The 19,071-nt window shown below is 38.9% G+C and overlaps 1 protein-coding gene across 4 annotated transcripts in view; it reads left to right on the top strand.

Moving 5' to 3' along the window:
• The window catches only part of ppp3cca (protein phosphatase 3, catalytic subunit, gamma isozyme, a), a 39,611-nt gene extending 21,377 nt beyond the window's left edge, over positions 1 to 18,234 (top strand). The window contains exons 5-14 of one of the 4 annotated variants that reach the window (XM_084729191.1): positions 2,492 to 2,637; positions 2,736 to 2,875; positions 5,076 to 5,153; positions 5,243 to 5,337; positions 5,428 to 5,553; positions 6,601 to 6,678; positions 8,403 to 8,487; positions 10,292 to 10,389; positions 14,942 to 14,968; positions 17,396 to 18,234. In XM_084729191.1, coding sequence (XP_084585317.1) covers positions 2,492 to 2,637; positions 2,736 to 2,875; positions 5,076 to 5,153; positions 5,243 to 5,337; positions 5,428 to 5,553; positions 6,601 to 6,678; positions 8,403 to 8,487; positions 10,292 to 10,389; positions 14,942 to 14,968; positions 17,396 to 17,556 — 1,034 coding nt within the window. In that variant the 3' untranslated portion in view covers positions 17,557 to 18,234. The remainder of the gene's footprint in view (positions 1 to 2,491; positions 2,638 to 2,735; positions 2,876 to 5,075; positions 5,154 to 5,242; positions 5,338 to 5,427; positions 5,554 to 6,600; positions 6,679 to 8,402; positions 8,488 to 10,291; positions 10,390 to 14,941; positions 14,969 to 17,395) is intronic. The other 3 variants (XM_084729192.1, XM_084729193.1, XM_084729194.1) reach the window with 3 other exon arrangements.
• The last annotated feature ends 837 nt before the right edge of the window (positions 18,235 to 19,071 follow it).

Consider the following 19,071-nt stretch of genomic DNA (forward strand, 5'->3'; position numbering starts at 1 on the left):
AGCAAAATCTTTTTATTCACAGTAAAGCAGTCAGTGTTTCCCCAAATTTTTTTTCCAGGGTTACACACTTTTTAAAAATGATGAACCATCATGACCCAATTAACAATATTTGTGAACGTTCCTTACCATTTTGCTGGCATTTCTGCATCCCCTTATATATCTTGGCACTTTTATTAAAAACATGTTAAAACTTCAGAAATAAGAAGTAATTGTATTTAGGCTCAGTTTTTATTTCCTCTCAACGGGACAACAATATAGGCTCTTAGTTTTTCCTTCTTACAGTAAAATATTTCAATATGATTTGATAAAAGATGTACTGCAGATATAAGCCTTCAATTTGCAGAATGTTGTCCATGTGTTTTTTTTTTTATTTGGGGACCCAAATAAAATCTCCTGTGACTCACCTGTGGGTCCCTACCAGGGCTGCAACTAACGATTACTTACATAGTCGATTAAGTGCTTGATTACTTTCTTGATTAATAGTAATCTGCTCACAACCCAAAGATATTCAGTTTACTGTCATAAAGCCAAAATAGTTGGCAATTAATTTAATAATTAATTAATAATCAATTAGTTGTTACAGCTTTAGTCCCAACCCAGTCTTTGGGAATGACTCAGCAAGAGTATGTGTGCAAACTAAATGAGCAGATAAAGCAGCAGGGGTGGGAAAAATAATCATTTTTTTTTTAATGGATTGTGATCATCAATTATTTTGAGTTTGTAGGGCTTCCCCATCAGCTGGCTGCTGAGGCTAAATATTTATAAACCACAGAAAAATCACATGTAGTAGAAGGAGAGAAGAGTGAAATAAATCTAATGATGGAAAGTGCCCTGCTCCTTGATACTGTTTATGTTAAATGCTGCTGATGAAACTGATGAATCATTTCAGCACTGTGGTATCACACTGAATCACATTAGACCAGATCTGTCCAAGAGATTAGGTATTGTAGTTCAAGATGATTACAAGTGTGACCACAACAGAGATATCTGACCTGACCTTGACCTGCTTTAGTACAGGAGTTATCTATAGGACATGTGGTTTTAGAACAAGTCCCTTTAATGCTCAGTTAATGTTAGGGGTAGGAGGAAAATAGATACAGCAGGGCTGGGCGATATATCATATAAAAAATATTCTCTATTTTCTCTAAAATAACATGTTGTAAATTCTCAAATACCAAACAAACATATATTGCATCATTTGCATTACTGTTAAACTACCCTGCAGGATATAAAAAAGTTAAAATTAGCTCAAACGTAGACATCTGAAATGCAAGTTACACTTAAATGCACCTGTAATATTAATCCAACAACTTGAAATATAGTAAACACTTGAAGGGACAACTGTACTGCACAATGAGTACTTCAAGTAAGTTTTGCATACTTTTGCCTTACTTAGGTTTAGAATGCATAACTTTTACTTGTAGTGGAGTATTTTTATATTGGTATTATATGTTCAAAATTAAATATCACAGTATATTCGACCAAATACTTCAATACTGAGGTAAAAACAAATAATAGAACAGTCTGGAAAGATCAGAAAATTACATAACTTTACTGTAATGCAGCCTTCAAAACCAAGAAATAACAACACTTATATCATATCATGATATAACAATGTCCAAAATCTAACATGATATCTAGACTAATATCACAAAATTGATATAATATTGATATATAGCCCAGCTCTGTTGTATTGATACATAGATGGTGAGCATCGAGCTTTAATTATGTGAATTATTAAAATTGCAAATGTGAATTAAACCTTTTGTTACTAGAATAATCAAATCAATTGCTTTTTAAGTAGTTCCACTACATAGGACTGATTCTTTTTCTGGTGAGGTCAGCAGAGGTCATGGTCTGCAGGATCGGTTCGTTTCTCTGACAGTATCTGTTTGACGGTTCCATTTTACCTCAGTAAAAAGCCTTCTTTTATTATTGTTAATCTTTTAAAAAGGGGGGAAAAGAACCAGTGCAAATGTGAGTTGTGACACTCATCACTTTAACCATGACTGACTGCTTGCAAGAGACAGAATATTTCCACAGGCTATATGACAAAGGAGCGCTCATTTCAAGTCAAGGGCTTAAATTCACAGACTTTGCTATGTGACTTGATGTACTCACTCAGTACTGGAGCACTGATTTGTTCAGTCTTTACCACCCACACTGTACTGTCCTGTCCTGGCTGTGTTCTGGCTGCTCCTGCCCTATAAGGACTCGACTTCCTCCTGCCCTAATCTGACCTGCGGTGTTGTGCAAGTGACACTGCAGAAAGTGCCTGGAAACGATCATCAGGCGTCCTGTTGGCAGAAGAGCTGTGCTACTTCTTCACAACACTTCTGACAAACCTTAATATAGTCTACGATATAAGCAGATACGACAGAGTTTTGTCAGTTTGTGGCTCTGTTTTCCAAAAGAATTAGAGGTTATTTAAAAATTAGTTGAGCTACAATAGTTAACCATGTTTTGTACTGTTGCTGTGTGTTTGCTGCAGGTAAAATTAAATACTCTGAACGGGTGTATGACGCCTGTATGGAGGCCTTTGACTGCCTGCCCCTCGCTGCCCTGCTCAACCAGCAGTTCCTGTGTGTACATGGCGGACTCTCACCAGAAATCAACTGCTTAGACGACATAAGGAAAGTAAGTGATTAGTCACTGACACATGAAGCTGAAAATAGCATCATAATATCATACCCAGATAACTTGATAAATGTGTTTTTGTGTTTTGTGTTCAACAGTTAGACAGGTTTAAAGAGCCTCCAGCATTTGGGCCAATGTGTGACCTGATTTGGGCCGATCCCGGTGAGGACTACGGCAGTGAAAAGACGACTGAACACTTCAACCATAACTCCGTCAGAGGCTGCTCTTACTTTTTCAGGTATCAGATCAATTTTGCTGCCTTCATCTCTCCTGTTGCAGCTCTGTAGCTGCAACAAAGCACTTTATTATAATATAAAGAATTGATTTTTTTTTTATCATGCTGTTTACTGATTTTTATTGACCAATCACAAACATGATGATGAATGATAATAAAACAGAAAATGGGCTGCATGACACGGGTCAGAGGATGGAGCTTCAGTGTTTTGTAGGTCAAACTGCTTATTGAGGCACTTTCAAAAATGGCTCTCTCAAAACAGGTTAACGGATAAAAACAGCTTGTTCAAAATAGGTTAACACATTAAATGTGACTTTTACAAAATAGGTTAACAGATGCAAACAGCCTGATCAGAATATGCTCATTAAAAATAGGTTCAGAAATGCTCAATAGGCACACGTCTCAGTAGCACATAAAATGGACCGTTTGAGTACAAGTACTTGAATATAAAGATATTGAGCCATCTAGAGATGGTCAATTTTCCTTGAGCTGGTTGCAGCACCTGTTTAATTCATACTTAAGCTTTTAACTAGTTAACTTAGTGGAGATTTGCAGATCATTAAATTAAAACAAGTTGCACCACACAAGCTGCATTAGTTGCAACTAATTTTAGTAGGCAGTCACCAAGTCCACTACTTTCATCCAGACTGATATCTCAAGAATTATGGAATGGATTTCCATGAAATCCGATGTTCATCTTCCTCTCAGGGTAAATTGTTATAACTTAAGTGATTTGGTGAACTGATATTGATGAACTTTTCATCATTAGATCAGAAATTCACCTTGTCCAGTGCTTGCTTTGCAACCAAACACCTGCAAAACTAATGGCATTCCTGTCCGTCTCAGCTGTGCCTATGAAAATATTAGTAAGCCAACATGCTAACTAACTAACTAACAAAGAAAATGGCAAACATGATTCTCACTAAACATCACCATTGTCACCGTAAGCATTTTAGCATGCTGATATTAGCATTTAGCCCAAAAAACACTGTGCCTTAGAGCAGAGCTTGTCACACACAACCTTATGCAACGAGTGTAACTGTTGCTTAGCTGACTGAACTAACTAACAAAGCCGATGTTAGCGTGCTTGTATATTACATAATGCTATGTCTTATGTTAGACTGAATTGCCGGATCACGTCAGATAGCTTAGACATTTTCAATTCTACTCCTGTTTATAGTTGGTTACTTTTGATTGGACAGTGCTCCAGATGTTTCCTCCAAACTGATTAACACATTCAACCTGTTCAAGGTGGGAATGTTGCACTGTTATTCCGCCTTGCATTTCTGTATAAAATGTATGAACATGGAATGGGGGGCTGTTGTTGGTTGGTGTTGTTAATCCAGCAGAATGGGACAGGGATATAATGTTTTAATGATGCATTATCATCGTTTGTCATTATTTTTGTATTTTTAAATCAATTAGACAATGAGGTCAACGGCCATAGCATGTCATTTATACAGTTTAGAAAGCAATGTTGTTGCCCAATGTGTACATGCTATCTGAAATCACACTGGGGCAGCTTTATGTCGGTGTTGTTTGGTTCAGTGTGAAAATGTAAAACGGGGCAATGACAGCAATATTGCAGGATCTCTGTGTAAAAGGTGCCAGTAAAACAGCCTTTAAGTTTAAATTATGCTACCAACTAGATTACTAATTTAAAATTTCTAGTAGTTAGAACCTAGGAAAGACTTAACTGACAAACTTAGTACTAGGATTATGATTAGCTGATTCAGACAAATCCTGACCACTGAAGTGGTAAATGTCAGAAACTGTTAATCTTTGCCAGACATTCATCTATGAAAAGTTGATCGCACACTATTTTTTCTTGAGCTACCCACTAATGCATCAGTAGAGCGGTGTAAGACAGAAAAGCTGGTAAAACCTTCAAGTCCCCTCATCCAGCCGAGCCTGTCAGCTCTCTTGCCTTCTTCCGTCTGCTCTGGCTTTAGTCTCCAGCTTCTGGAGAGACCAGCAGAGCTCATAAATACCAGAGGCCTGGCTATGGGCGCTCAGCATCTTTAAACCCCCAGCTCAACAGGCCGGAGGGCACGGCATGCTGAAAATAAATATGAAAGTATTTCCATCAGCAAACAACAGCCAGCGCAGTCATAAGTGGCCTCATGCTGTTCCTTTAATGGTTTGAATAAGCTTTGACCTCCACTCAGTGTTTTAACACGTCTGTTACTCTTTCTCTTTGCAGTTACTCAGCGGTGTGTGACTTTTTGGTAAATAATAACTTGCTGTCAGTAATAAGAGCCCATGAAGCACAGGATGCGGGGTAAGTAGGGTCACAATTTTCTGATTAAATCCCAGCATATTAAAATGTAGAATATGTTTTGATGAGTCATTTTGTTTGCTGTCTCACAGGTATCGGATGTACAGAAAAAGCCAGACCACAGGCTTCCCTTCGTTAATCACAATCTTTTCAGCTCCAAATTACCTAGACGTCTACAACAACAAAGGTCTCTGTCTTTCTTTTTCCTTAATCTGAAGCTGTATTTCTATGTTTTTATTGTAGTCCTTGAATCTTTCCTCTGATCCCTTTCCTTTAGCTGCTGTATTAAAATATGAGAACAACGTGATGAACATCCGACAGTTCAACTGCTCACCCCACCCTTACTGGCTGCCCAACTTTATGGATGTCTTCACATGGTCTTTGCCTTTTGTTGGAGAGAAAGGTACGTTTGTTGTTTTAATTGGGAAAATGTGGATGGAAAGCCAAAAATAAACCCTTTACTGCGTAGCCTATGGTTCACTGACTTTGTGGAATATACAGACCCGGACTCACCCAGAAACTCTGAGATTTTCTTTCTCCATGAAGTCATGGCATAGGAGTGAATTTTATAAATTGTGCTTTGTTTTGATCTGCAGCTCATTCAGAACACAGCAGGTAGCATTTTAACAAAGACTCACATTATACAGTGAAATATTAAATGGTAAAATGTTGCCTTTAATTCATAGATCACTCAGTGTTCAGGATTTTTGTATTCAGTTTTCAGTTATTGTATGTGTTTTGAATTTTGGGGACTTTCCAGCTTTAAGACTCTTACTCAGGGTTCTTACAGGTGCTGGAAATCCTTGAAACCACTTGAATTTTAATGTTTTCAAGGTTAGAAAAATGCCCAGAGTTTGGATAACGCTCTCGAAACACCTTGAAATTCACTTTTAAGTCACATAGAGCCCATTTTCTAGATTATAGCATGTCAGGAAGCTGCTTGAGCCTTGGCTTGAAAATGAAAAACAAAACCTCCCACTCAACTCATTAGTGTATCACAGCATAGGTGTGCAAGTTACTCCTGACTGACGCTGATGAAGACCTGTGTTGGTCATTTTAAACCCTTTTTGCCATGTAAAATAAATACATTTAGTTTTTTCTTTGTGTGCCTTGAATAGTTTTTGAAGAAGACTTGTATTTTAGATTTTTTCTTGAGACTGTTTCACCCTTCACTAGAAGAATGAATTCAAAATACATGAAGTATCCAAAGAGCACCAGTTTATTGTCCTCATGAAACTTTGTTGGTCTTTGAGGTCTTTGTTTCTGCAACTGCCTGTTTAGACGTACTGTAAATTAAATAAATGTGTCCCTTTAGACAATTCTGAACTGAAAGGCGGTTTTCATCTAATTACATTTGAATGTATTAAGTGATTAGAGAGTTCTTCTCCAGGCAGCGTCACACAAACTCTGCCTCATCTGTGAGTTTTAATGCGTCCTCTCTCCCACACAGTGACGGAGATGCTGGTGAATGTACTGAACATTTGCTCTGATGACGAGCTCATGTCAGAGGGAGATGACCTATATGAAGGTAAGACTGTCATGATAAATATGATGTAGACTGCCTGACAGTCAGCCCCAAAATCAAAAATGCTCTGGCCTGTAGTCCTGTTTATCCTTCTAGATGTTTTGTGTGTCCAGCTGTCGAATTTTGGAGACAGCAGCTGTGGAGATGTGTGCCTTCTCTCCAGTATAATAAAACTAGATGGAATTTGAGTTTACAGAAATCACGACCCCGTTATGTGATACTCAAAATAATTCACATACTTTATTCTGAGCTGAGTCACGTAGGAAGTATTTTCTGTGTTCCGATCTACACCTGCAGTGCAGAGGGAAGCGTGCATCTACTCGCTGAGGAGAGGCTCATGCTTGTGACAGTGCGGGATGTAAACATTAATGGTGTCTTCCTCTGTTTGAAAGAAAATAGTTTCTACGTAAAACCTCTCAGAACAAGGTTTGTGGATTATCTTGAGTAACTGGGTCATGATTTCTGGAAAGAGACATTGCTGTTGAGTTTTTCATATTTATTTTTAGCCGCTCTGAGCACCACAAGCTGCATGCCGTCTAGTCCCATTATACTGGAGAGAAGGCCGACATCTCTGTGGCTGATATCTCCAAAACCAGGCACCTCACACCAAAACTATCCAATGGATGGATAAAACCACAGACCAGAGGACAAATATGTATTTTTATTTTTTCTGTCCCTTGTGGCATTTTGATTTGATAAGAACGTTTCGTGTGAACGTCTAAAAATACGTATTTGTTGTCTGTCTTGGTTGTTGATTTTCTCCAGAATTCTCTCTGGTTCTGTTCTCTTATTCTGTAAATTGCATCTTCAGTTTAGTTTTTAATTTGGATGAATTGAAAATGAGTCCTGGCACACATTTAATTGACACAACGTCCCACATGTCTGATGTTGATGAAGGAGTTCTGCTCCCTGGAGGACAGCCGCTATGCTTTGAAACACACCATTATCTCTCAAATGTATCATCTGTTCATCCTTTGTTCTCTTTCCACAAGGCTTTCATACAATTTATTGTTCATTTAAAGGGACAGTTCACCCCCAGATCAAAAATACATATTTTTATTCTGACCTGTAGTGCTGTTTATCCATCTATACTGTTTTTGTGTGAGCTTTGGAGATATCAGCTGTATAGATGTCTGCCTTCTGTCCAGTATAATGGGACTAAATAGAACTTGTCCAGTGGTGCTCAAAGCACCAAAAAAATTCATGAAAAAAGAAAACTCAACAGCAGTATCTCTTTCCAGAAATCATGACCTGGTTACTCAAGATAATCCACAGACCTTGTGAGCAGTTTCATGCAAGAAGTACCATCTATCTAGTAGAATGAATGAATGAAACGAATGTCGTTCCAGTAGATTTGAAAGTAGTTCCATTCCATTCTACTGCAGAAATAAAGTAGATTCTTCATGAATCTGTTCCCACGTGGCCTGTGGATTATCTTGAGTAACCGGGTCATGATTTTTGGAAAGAGACACTGATTCTGAATTTTTATATTTTTTGGTGTTTTCTGCACCACAAGCTGAGTACCATTTAGTCCCATTATCTCCCATCTCTGAAGTAGGTATCTCTGAAACTCTGCAACACACAGAAAAACAAATCTAGATGGATAAACAGTGCTACAGTCCAGGGGAAAATATGCAAGTGCTGAGACAATCATTAGCAAAGGATGTAAACAGCAGTATTGAATAGTATACTGTATCTTAACCTTACTTGTTCTGGACTTGTTCCAGGTGGAACCTCAGCGATGCGTAAGGAGGTCATACGGAACAAGATTCGTGCTGTGGGGAAAATGGCCCGAGTCTTCGCAGTCCTCAGGTTTGACCCTGTCATTAACACTCTGCCTTTTGATGTACCTCTTCCTTTCTCATGATAACTAACTCCTGTACTTGTATATATGGATCACAATGAGCTCGGTGGTTGGGGCGGGGGCCAAATCGCCAAATAGAATCGGGGGTCACCATGGGGCCAGGAAGACATTGGAGTGTTGGTGAAATGAATGGAGTCAGTTGAGTGCACAGTGAAGTTGCTTTTCAAAACACAGTGTTGTCCTGCAAGGATTAATGAGCTGGCACGAGATTAGTCACGATGCACCTAGACTGTATAATGACATTAGACATTATTCCAGATTAATGCCACTGCTGCTAGCGTGTCACACTGCAGCAAGTGGGCAAGATGTAGAGCAGCCTGTCTTTGAGACCAGTGCATATGGGTCAGTGGCTTAAAGGAGCAATACGTACCTATTATATGTGCAAAAATTAGTCCAGCAGTCCATATTGCAAGTTTTAGGGATACACAGTAGATTAAATGGGTTGAAATCCTCTTTAATGTATGATCTATAAGTGTCATGGGTTCTTTATTCTTTATTTGAATTTCCCTTAGCTTCATCAAAGTTTTTGCTAGTCTTGCTGGGGTCCACACAAAAAAAACAATAAAAATTGTCTCAAGCACGCCATGCAAAAAAAACAAAAAAACAAAATAAAATTAACATTAACATTAAAATTCCCCTCTCCCTCTCCTGCCCAGACACGGCAGAGACAGGTGGACTGCAGGAGCTCAGCAGGAGCTCAGCAGGAGCGCTGGATGTGCACAACCTCATAAACTGACAATAACAAGCAACGACAAGTCCTCCACTGCAAGTTGATCAGCTGTTTATAACAGTCAGTTGTCTGTCAGTGTAAAGTAAATGTGATGTAAATTACCTACATACAAAGTGAAGTTACGTAAGTTATCCTATGAAAATACACACTCTGGATGATGATTTAAATGGCTTGCCTGTCTGACTGCCTGCCAGACTCCATTAACATTTTCCTCCATTTAACAGTTATAAAAATCTACACCTTCTACAAGATTACGGTTTATTTCTTACAACTCATAAATAGACACTGACACAGTTAGCCAAGGTTCTGCATACATTTGAACTTTAATATATCTGAAAGAGACATACAAATCAGTTATTCCAGTCCAGATTGTAAAAATCAAAAGGAGACACCGTGGCTGCATTCATGTTAAGTGAAGTAACTATTTTAATTTAACATGTTTCTTTAATCTCTGATGACACATCATGGTCATTTTATGATTTATCACAGTAAATAAATTACAGATTTGTCCTTTAAAAGGTATGTCGCACACAAAAAAACTTGAAAAATATAGATGTCACTTGACTTTTATTTGTAAAATTTTCAAGATGAGTCCTTTGGAAATGGTGTCAAGTGTAAAATTTTAAAATACATTATAAAAGCTATGCAAAAATCTCATTTTGGTTATTAATCTCAGTCCCTTTTGACTCAAGTGTACAAAAACGCATGTCTTAACGCTCGTAAGTGATCCTAAGAAATATTGCTTCAGCTGCTAAAATTGACACAAGTTGTCACTGACCCACTTACAGAACCAGGACACACGTTAGCTGTTTGGCTGCAGGCATTTCAGGCTGACAGCCTATCACTCTATCAAGACAGTGAGTGGGCACAGCGCAGGTTAAATATCCAGTAATGATTGAACTTCTGACCTCTCAGTTACAGAACAGTCTCTTAACCAGCAGGTGTGCGTGCTGCCGGCCTTGCTTCCAGAAATGTAATCTGTGTGTGTGTGTGTGTGTGTCTGTGTTCTGTTTGTGGACCAGGGAGGAAAGCGAGAATGTGTTAACACTCAAAGGCCTGACCCCAACTGGAACTCTTCCTCTGGGAGTGTTGTCAGGGGGAAAGCAGACCTTACAGACTGGTAAGTGGGCTTTATTCTCAATAACCCTGCTCTTTGATTCCTCCTTGCTAGCTGCCATTTAGTGTGACCTACACCCTTAGGGAAATTTCCTCACCCCTTGTCACCAAGCACTTTTTGTTTTCTGTGAGCAAACCTTTTATTTTTTCTTCATGGCAAGAGGTTACATGATCTATTGTTCCCTTAGCACATCAGTACAGAAAAACCACACACAGATACTAGGTAATTGCAAAGCAATCATGCTAATTATAACACTTTCCCCTGCCTTAGCCATACACATAATAAAAGATGTGTGGGTTGTAAGGCAGTGTACAGTCACAAAGCTGAAACTACGCTTATTCGCTTTCTTGCTGTCAGGTAGATGAGAGGATTGATGCCACTCTCCTGTCTATACAGCAAATATGTTGCTGAAGCCAAAATCTGGTTTTCTTATCTTAGCTTAAAGACTAGAAATGGGGAAACAACCAAGATGCAACGGTTAGTTAGTGAGCTGATGAGCTAATGATAGTCATATTTTGTTACCTTTGGGCAGAGGCAGGCTAGTGGTTTTCCCCTTCTTCCTATCTTTCTGCTAAGCTAAGCTAACTGGTTACTAGCGTAGAAGCAGCTAACATGTCCAAAAGGTAACAACATCTCTCTAGCAGCCCCTCTAGAGCTTCATAACTCCCACTTCTTTTTGCTCTGTGTTCCAATGGCAGCTGAGAAAGCTTGGTACCCAGCAGAACCTCAGTCAGCTTTCTCCTTTTCTGTTTCTTGTACTTAGTTATGCTATGTGCTGGGCTATCTACATTGAAGAAAAATCTAAATTTGAAGCTGATTAAAAGATGTTGCTGGAGACCCTGTAAAAGCAACATATATATTGTATATAGTCATAGCTTAAGTTAGCTAATGTTAGAAAATTGCTAGTTAACTAGCCAGCTAACAATTGATATAGATTAGCTCACTAGTTAGCTGGTATGGTGCTACAGCTAGCTAGCTAACGATTGTTGTAGATATGCTAGTGAGCTAGCTAACATTTTGTTTTTTTATCATCCTCAGGTTTGTTTAAATTTGTTTTTTCTTTCAGCATAGGTGAGTGTAGCTCATAGCATATCTAATAAAGGAAACAAGAAAGGACCTAGAAATAGCCAATCAACACACACATAATTTGTACAAAAACCAAAGTATTAAAACAACAATTGGCCATTAAATGTTCCGGACTGTTTTTCTTGGTTAGGGGCACTAACTTTCTCTCCGCTGTTTGTCTTGCAACTGCTCTTGACTAGTAGGCAGAGTTTGTTACCTTTGGACAAAGCCTGGCTGGATGTTCCACCCTCTTTTTAGTGTGCTAAGATAAGCTAACGTGCTAGCTCCAGCACGTTTACTGCATCTGTTGAACAGTGAGTGGTATCAATTTTTTTCTTCTCTGTAAGAAAACAAGAGAATATCTTGGAATGTTCAAACCAGAAATATCAATTTTTGTTGGTTTTGTATTCCTGCAAAGTAGAAAGTCGATGAAAAACTGTTTTTTTTCTGGTGCTGCTACAGTAGAGTTTAATAACAGAAAAATGAAAGTGTCAACATTTCAATGAAGGATCAAGTTCTCCTTTCATGACTCATGAGTCACAATATTCAAACTCATAAAGGGACAGATCCAATTCCAAAAGAGGCAGAAATGACAAATTCTGTGCTGACAGTATCTAACAGTTCCTGATGTTCTGTACCTGCAGGTCTGTCATCACTGACGTAAAAAATTCACCTACCTGGTACAGGGCATACAGTCATTGTTCTTTTTCTTGACTGGAAAAGTGTACGTTGCTTTCCCTTTTCAAGTTTTCACCTTCATAATTACAACACAGATAATTCCATTCTCTCTGGGTTGTGAAAAGGCATTCTGAGAACTGTAGGTAATATCTAACTGAAGTTCATGAGGCAGCTTGAATAGTGCGAGTTACCATAAATACTACAACATATCACAAAATAAAAGTGCCATACAAAGGCATCTCAGTTCCTTCATGGGATATTATCTCCACTGGTGATGGTGAAGGTAAAGCTATGTCCAGTTTAGGGATAAGGGCATCCCTGTTCCGCGAGTCCCTTTGAAGGGCTCTAGATCAATGACGGCATACCCACCACAGGAAGCGCTGGCTGGACTTTGAGTCGAGCCCCCCCGTCTACGCAGCAGAAAGTTTTCGGCCTCAGCTGGCTGTGGGCTGGCTGGTCGGGGGGGTCAGCCTGTCACCTGGAAGTGGCTGCTGACCCTCTGATCTAAAGGTCAGTGCCCAGCCCCGCCCGCCAGAGGACATGCTGGGAGTCGCGCTTTGCCACGCTGGAAGCTCACAGAAGTTGCGTAGCAATCGAAGGAGAAACCACATGTTGGTGACCTTTATGGAGAATGTCATTGTCCATGTCCGCTCCCCTAGACATAGCTTTCAGATCAGTTAGCCCGCTTTGAACAAAGGGAGGGCAAGTGTTTGTGTATTTTTGTTCATCCTACTTGATTCTTCACTTTGTTTTTCTCTGCCCTGCCTTTAGTTTTTTAATGCTACTGTACTACTGCTGACATTTTGGAAGGGGCACTGCTCACTGATCTCTGAATGCTGATTCCGTCTGAGAGAAAGTAATACCTCTCTAAAATAAGGGAACAACCAGTTCATGAATTAACTAGTATTGCCTCTGACTAAAGGTTTTTCCTAGTTGACTTGTAGTTCAATAGTTCAGTCAGTTCAAGCTATTATTCATCAAGTCGTTGGTTTGAATATATATATGTTTGGGGCACAAAGCTAAATGCTAATGGAAAAAGCAATGATGGTTTTGAATGTGTGGGAACTTCATGAAAACAAATACACTTATCAATGCGATGGATGGTGTGTACTTACTAACTCCTCAAACCCTCTCCTAAACCTTTTCACGCCCTCTGTACCTGCCAGTACCTGCCTGAACCTGCCGTGTCCTCTGTGACCCAGGAGTCGGAGTCCTGGTCAGAGCTGCCGTCAAATCACCTCTGGACTGACTCCATCACTCTCAGAAGCTGTGTACCAGTCTAATAGACAGCTAACTGAGCTAAATAGTTAATGGCAGTGTGCCAGTAACTTCCTTGGTACAGGAGATGAAGTCCATGTTGCAACAGTCAAATGTCACGGCACAGCTTCTGAATTGAATTTGATTGTTTTTTCTGAAACTAACAAATAGGCTATATGAAAATATGGTTCACTAAGATGGTTTAGTCAACTATTGGGGAAACCCTAGAATGGCCCCCCTTCTGAGAACATCAGGGTTTTGGCAGATCCTTAAAGATTCATAAAAAGTCTAACATCCATTGAGTTCAAAATTTTAGGCCTTACTTTTATAATGTTGCACTAACTTCAGTCTCACTTTTTTACATGTGTTTGTGGGATTTGCATTGATCACACTGTAACAACTATAAAACAAAACCAACATGGAACTAATAACCATTAATGCAAACTGTGCAGCCGGGTCAGAACTGATTGAAGCACACCCAGCTAGTGTGATATGGTGTTTGTGGTTAACATGGTGTCTCCTCTCATCAAGGCTACTTCTAAAAGTAAAAAGTTAAAACTCTTTGTTAGCGTTACTTTCATCTAATATTGGTAAGTGCAAGTGCAGCTAGATCTGGCTCAGGAACAGTGCATTTAGTGTTTAGTTGAAGCCTGTTGAAAACAAATTTGCACCCGCACCTTATGCAAGAAAAGAATCAAATTAGAACTTTAACTTTAAAGGGATAAGAGTTGCATGGGAAGTCAGAAAAACATACAATCACTTGCAAAGTTTTCCTTTATATCCTCTCTACTTCATATGGACATGAAGTCTTTAACCGTACTTATAATGGTCTCATAAAAGTCTTGTATTTAACTTACGTGCAGAAACATTGACATTAAAGATTCAGTACCGGCTTGTTTTCCTAAGTGTCACAAATGAAAATGCGCTGCTGAGGAGGAAAAATGGTTACAATTCAGCATCTGCTGCCTGCTATCAGCTCTCTTTCATCTTGAATGCATAACAATTTCTCTGAGAAATTTTTTATCTCATGCACTCAGATTATTGTCTTCATTTAGAGGTGGGATTAGATGATGAAGCTGTTTGTATGTGCGTGTGTTACTAAATGAGTGTGTGTTTGCATGTGCACTGCAGCTTTGCCTTCATGTAAGGCTGCACTGTACAAAACGCCTCGTCCTGCCTGGTCATTGTTGCGCATCTCGGCCCGGTCTTAGACTCTTAGCGCTCAGCCAAATCCCCCCTCAGCTCTCCACACCTAAGTCCTCATGACCCTTTAACACCAACACCATGTTAAATCTCCAACAGGCTCCTTCTCTTTAACCGTCCCCGCCCACTGACTAACCAACCAACTAACATGTTTTAATTAAGTTTTTACAGCTGCTCCGAATTTTGCATCCATAATGACTGTGCCATGGGTGTTGGCCTATATTCTGCCATCTGTCTCCCCTGTTTATTACACCAGGGTTCACAGTTTGATATGACTGTTGTATTTGCTGTCTCTGGCTGCCTTTGATGACTCCCTTTTTTTCCCCCCCTTCCTCAACTTCCATTAACATAGCTACGGTTGAGGCAGCTAAAGCAAAAGGTACGCATGGCTGTGTGCCTCAAATCTCATGTCTTTGTTTTGTGTGTTGTTTACCCTTTAGACACAGCTCCACCCTTAAAATGTGTAATTTTTTCTTGATTTTATTGTTCTCTTAGTGTCTCCCCACTGTTCTTATATCACTGATTATTGTATTACTGTATATTACTTTATTGCTGGTTGCTCTTGCATTATCAGTGTCTGTGAGAGCACTGAACCGTCAGTGTTGAAATAGTTTTATGAAGAAATTTTCATTTACGAGGTGGCAGTCAAGCAATAAAAGAATCATAGATAAGATATGAAAAAATGAACATGACATTCAAAAGAAGCTCATGTCAGACTAGAACCTGTACAACAAACAACTGATGTTTTTCAATGCAAAAATTACATGAAATGGTCCAACGAGAAAGAAACATTTTTTTTAAATATTACGTTTCACCGGCCTCAGGCTTGGAAAACGAAGGCTTTGCTACAAAATGGCTAATAATGTGTCCCATGTTCAGGACCTGGTTTGTCCCTTGTTGACAGGACTTTCTCGACTGTGGTCACATTGGCTTTTCTTGCCAAGTGTGGCTCCCCACACAGAGCAAAGCCTGCTAAGACCTGGCTAAGATAAGACCAGGGACATCCCTGCCTGGGATATTTTCAGAAGCTAATCCTGTTACACTATTTGGCTGTTGCCACACTGTCTGCCCCTTCTGGTTGATAGTGGTAGTTAGTGGCTGAACAAGGTTGAACGCAGCCACAGGAATTTGATCAAATACATAAAATGTAAAAAGTCATGGCGTCTTTAGCAAAGAAATCAACAGAAGGGGGAAGATAACCTCAGCGTTCAGGCAGCATGACTTAAAGCAGTGGTTCCCAACCTTTTCCCCTCAGATATGCTCAAATACCCCCCTCATAGATCCCACCCATCACACTCCAGATTTGTTCATTTCAGTTGTTACAGTATTTTTTCTCATAGAATTGAAATATCATTGATCTAGTTGATAGTATCAAATTTGCATTTATAATGCTACCATTACTCAGATTACTTGGACCATTCAATGATTTAGCCGTTACTTCTTAGCTATTTATCTCAACAGTTTATCCATTACTTTTAGCTACTTATTCAATTGTTATTCATTATTTTAAGCTAATTATTAGTTTATCTATTACTTGTAGCTTATTATTTAAATAGTTAAGCTATGTCTTTTAGCTTAACAGCTTTTATCCATTATTTTTAGCTAACTATGTCAGCTGCTTATCCATTAATTTTAGCTAATTATTGTTTATACATTATGTTTAATTGTTTAGCTGCTTACTTCAGCTATTTAGTCATTACATTTATCTAATTATTTTCAAATTTATTTCAATGTATTAATTACTTTTGGCTATCTGTTACTTTAGCCAAGTAATTAACTGTTATCCATTAGTTTTAGCTAATAATTTCACTCTTTAACCATTACTTTTAGATAACTTGTTGAACCATTTATCCATGACTCAGACTTTTGTAGCTACTTCAAGTGTTTATCCTTAACTTTTAATTATTTCTTCTGTTACTTCAACTATAAATTACTTGAATCCTATATCTAACTATTTCAACCATATGTCCATTACCTTTAGCTAGCTTCATCAACTTCTATGGTTGCTAATTAGTTTTTATGCACACTGAATTGCAACACTACAACTGAAAACTGTGGGGTGTGTACTGTAGAGTCAGTATAGCTAGACTAAGTAGCTCAGGGTTATGGTGATAGTAAAAGTATTAAAGATCAGCATTCACACTGTTTTTATTTTCCTAGACATTTCTCCTAGACACAGTCTTTCTATTCACCCCCTAACAGCTGCAGAGTGCCCCTGGTTGGTAACCACTGATTTAAAGTGCGGTTAATTCTAATGAGCACAAATGCTTCATTGTCACAGATATCTGGTTGTGCAAGAGCACCCTAGAGGACCTAGTTTCTCTGGCTGTAAATCCTCCCATAAAACCTTCACATCAGAGTGTTCCTTCTCTGTTTACCTTGATAACTTAATGACTGAAGATGATGAAGAGTTTGTGTGAACAGTCCCTTACGAGTTTGCTTTTCATTTGCACACGTTTTCTGTCTGGTTTCCTTGGCTGTATCGGGACGTTACCGTAAGTCTACAAAGTGTGAGGTGTTTTATTGTCGTAGCTTTGTCCCACTGGTGTTTGAAGACTAGGAGTCATTGTTTAGCTGTGCATGTGTTGTATTCACTGATCATCTGTACTGTGCCAGGCTGATAACTGTGCTTTGTGCTTATCAAATGCAATTCCACATGGAATCCAGTTTGATTGATGCTGATGAAAAAGCTAAAAAAAAAATGGTTTACAGTGAATATTATCAGCAGCAGGAGTAGCTTAAGGAAATCACGCAAGTGTTTCCAGCTTCTGATCATTTTCTCTTTGGTGTCTCTTCTTCCCTTCAGCCATTCAAGGCTTCTCTCCCACGAGGAAGATCCGCAACTTCGAGGAGGCGCGTGGCCTGGACAGGATAAACGAGAGGATGCCGCCTCGCAAAGATGGCCAGCAGCCAGACGGCACCACGATCAACACCAACACCCCCAACAAGAACGGCACTGATGGATAGACAACAGAAACACCAACCCATACACATCACCATACACCCCAACCACTCTCTCTTTCTCTTTCTCTTCTCTTTTTTTCTTTTTCCGTCTCTCTCTCCGTCTGTCTCCTCTATTGAAACTGCCTGTCCATCTTCCGCTCAGCCACAGTCGGGCGGGGAAAAGAAGCGGACGCAAACAAAAGAAGGCCACATTGCTGAAAGAAGACAAACACATGACGTGTTGTCTGGGGGGGAGAAAAAATCTAATCTTATTTATTAAAGATTAAATACATTAGATATATTATGTAATAGCGACAAATCATTGAATGAAGACATTTTGCAGTTGTTCAAATGTATACTGTACACTGAAGTCCTAACTTATACTTGTCAAAGTTATTAAAAAAGAGAATTTTATAAATTTGAGTTGATACAGATAGATGAAGCCCTTATTATGCAGGCGTTTTAGTCACTTTAAGGTTTTTTTTTTTTATTGTTGTTCTCCATGTGTTTGGTAAGGGAAAATTTTAATATTGTAGCCTCAATGGCCTCATTCGGATCTTGCAAGGACATTTTTAGGCACTTGAGGTTCTACATGCAGTGCAGTGTTCGCTTTCGTGTGTGTCAGTTGGAAGATAAATTATGTTTGTATTGAGAGGAGAAAAAAGAATAAGGGAAGTATATCACTCATTCTTGAGAATTTTGGCACTTTTGATTTTTAGTCTTTAATTATGCTGGAAAATGTGTTTTCAAAGAACAAACTCTTAGCTATTAAACCTTGTAAAGGACTAATCTCTAAGTGATGTAAATGCCAACTACGCCAACGTCACATGGAAAATTGATGTCTTACGGAGGTGACAGAATGTCAAATTTTTTCATTTCAGAGCATAGTTGTATTAAATAGGCATTTTATTTTTTAAAGTTGCTCAGAGTTCTCTTAATGCTAATCAAAATGCACATTTTTAAACCATAATTCTCATACAGCTTTGCTTTAGAAGGGCTATGGACTTGACAGATTATAGCTGAGACACATCTGATAGCAATATTATTTAATTTACGATGTACAATATACTTTATTGTCCCTGTAGGGCAATTTGTTGTGGACTCAAAAATCCCTCCACAGCTGCAGTGAAACAAACTGCATAATAAATTGCACATAATTCACATGTACATTACAAGATATTGCATTATTTAAAAGTTTAATTGAGGTAGGAACAAATGAGTTTTTAAATCTCGTAGAGCTCGTATCCTGCGTGGAGGACATGAGATGGGTCGGTCAGTATCGTCTGAGTTTGAGTCTGACTGGACTGGATTGCTGGTATTCTTTTCTCCCCATCAACTTTGTGGCGGCATGTACCAGTGGAGCAGGCTTAGTTTCTAGTTGTAATGTGAGATTTCCATACCATGCTGACACGCATCACACTCTCCAACACAGCCCGATAGAATAAAAATATCCTCTGGTTCACACCATACACTCTGAGTCTGCATAAAAAAGTAAAGTCTCTGCTGTAGAGGAGAACACAAATTTGTCAAAAATGAGAA

Source organism: Lutjanus erythropterus, chromosome 10, assembly GCF_056507025.1.
Source record: "Lutjanus erythropterus isolate fLutEry1 chromosome 10, fLutEry1.hap2, whole genome shotgun sequence".
Taxonomy (NCBI): Eukaryota; Metazoa; Chordata; class Actinopteri; order Lutjaniformes; family Lutjanidae; genus Lutjanus; species Lutjanus erythropterus.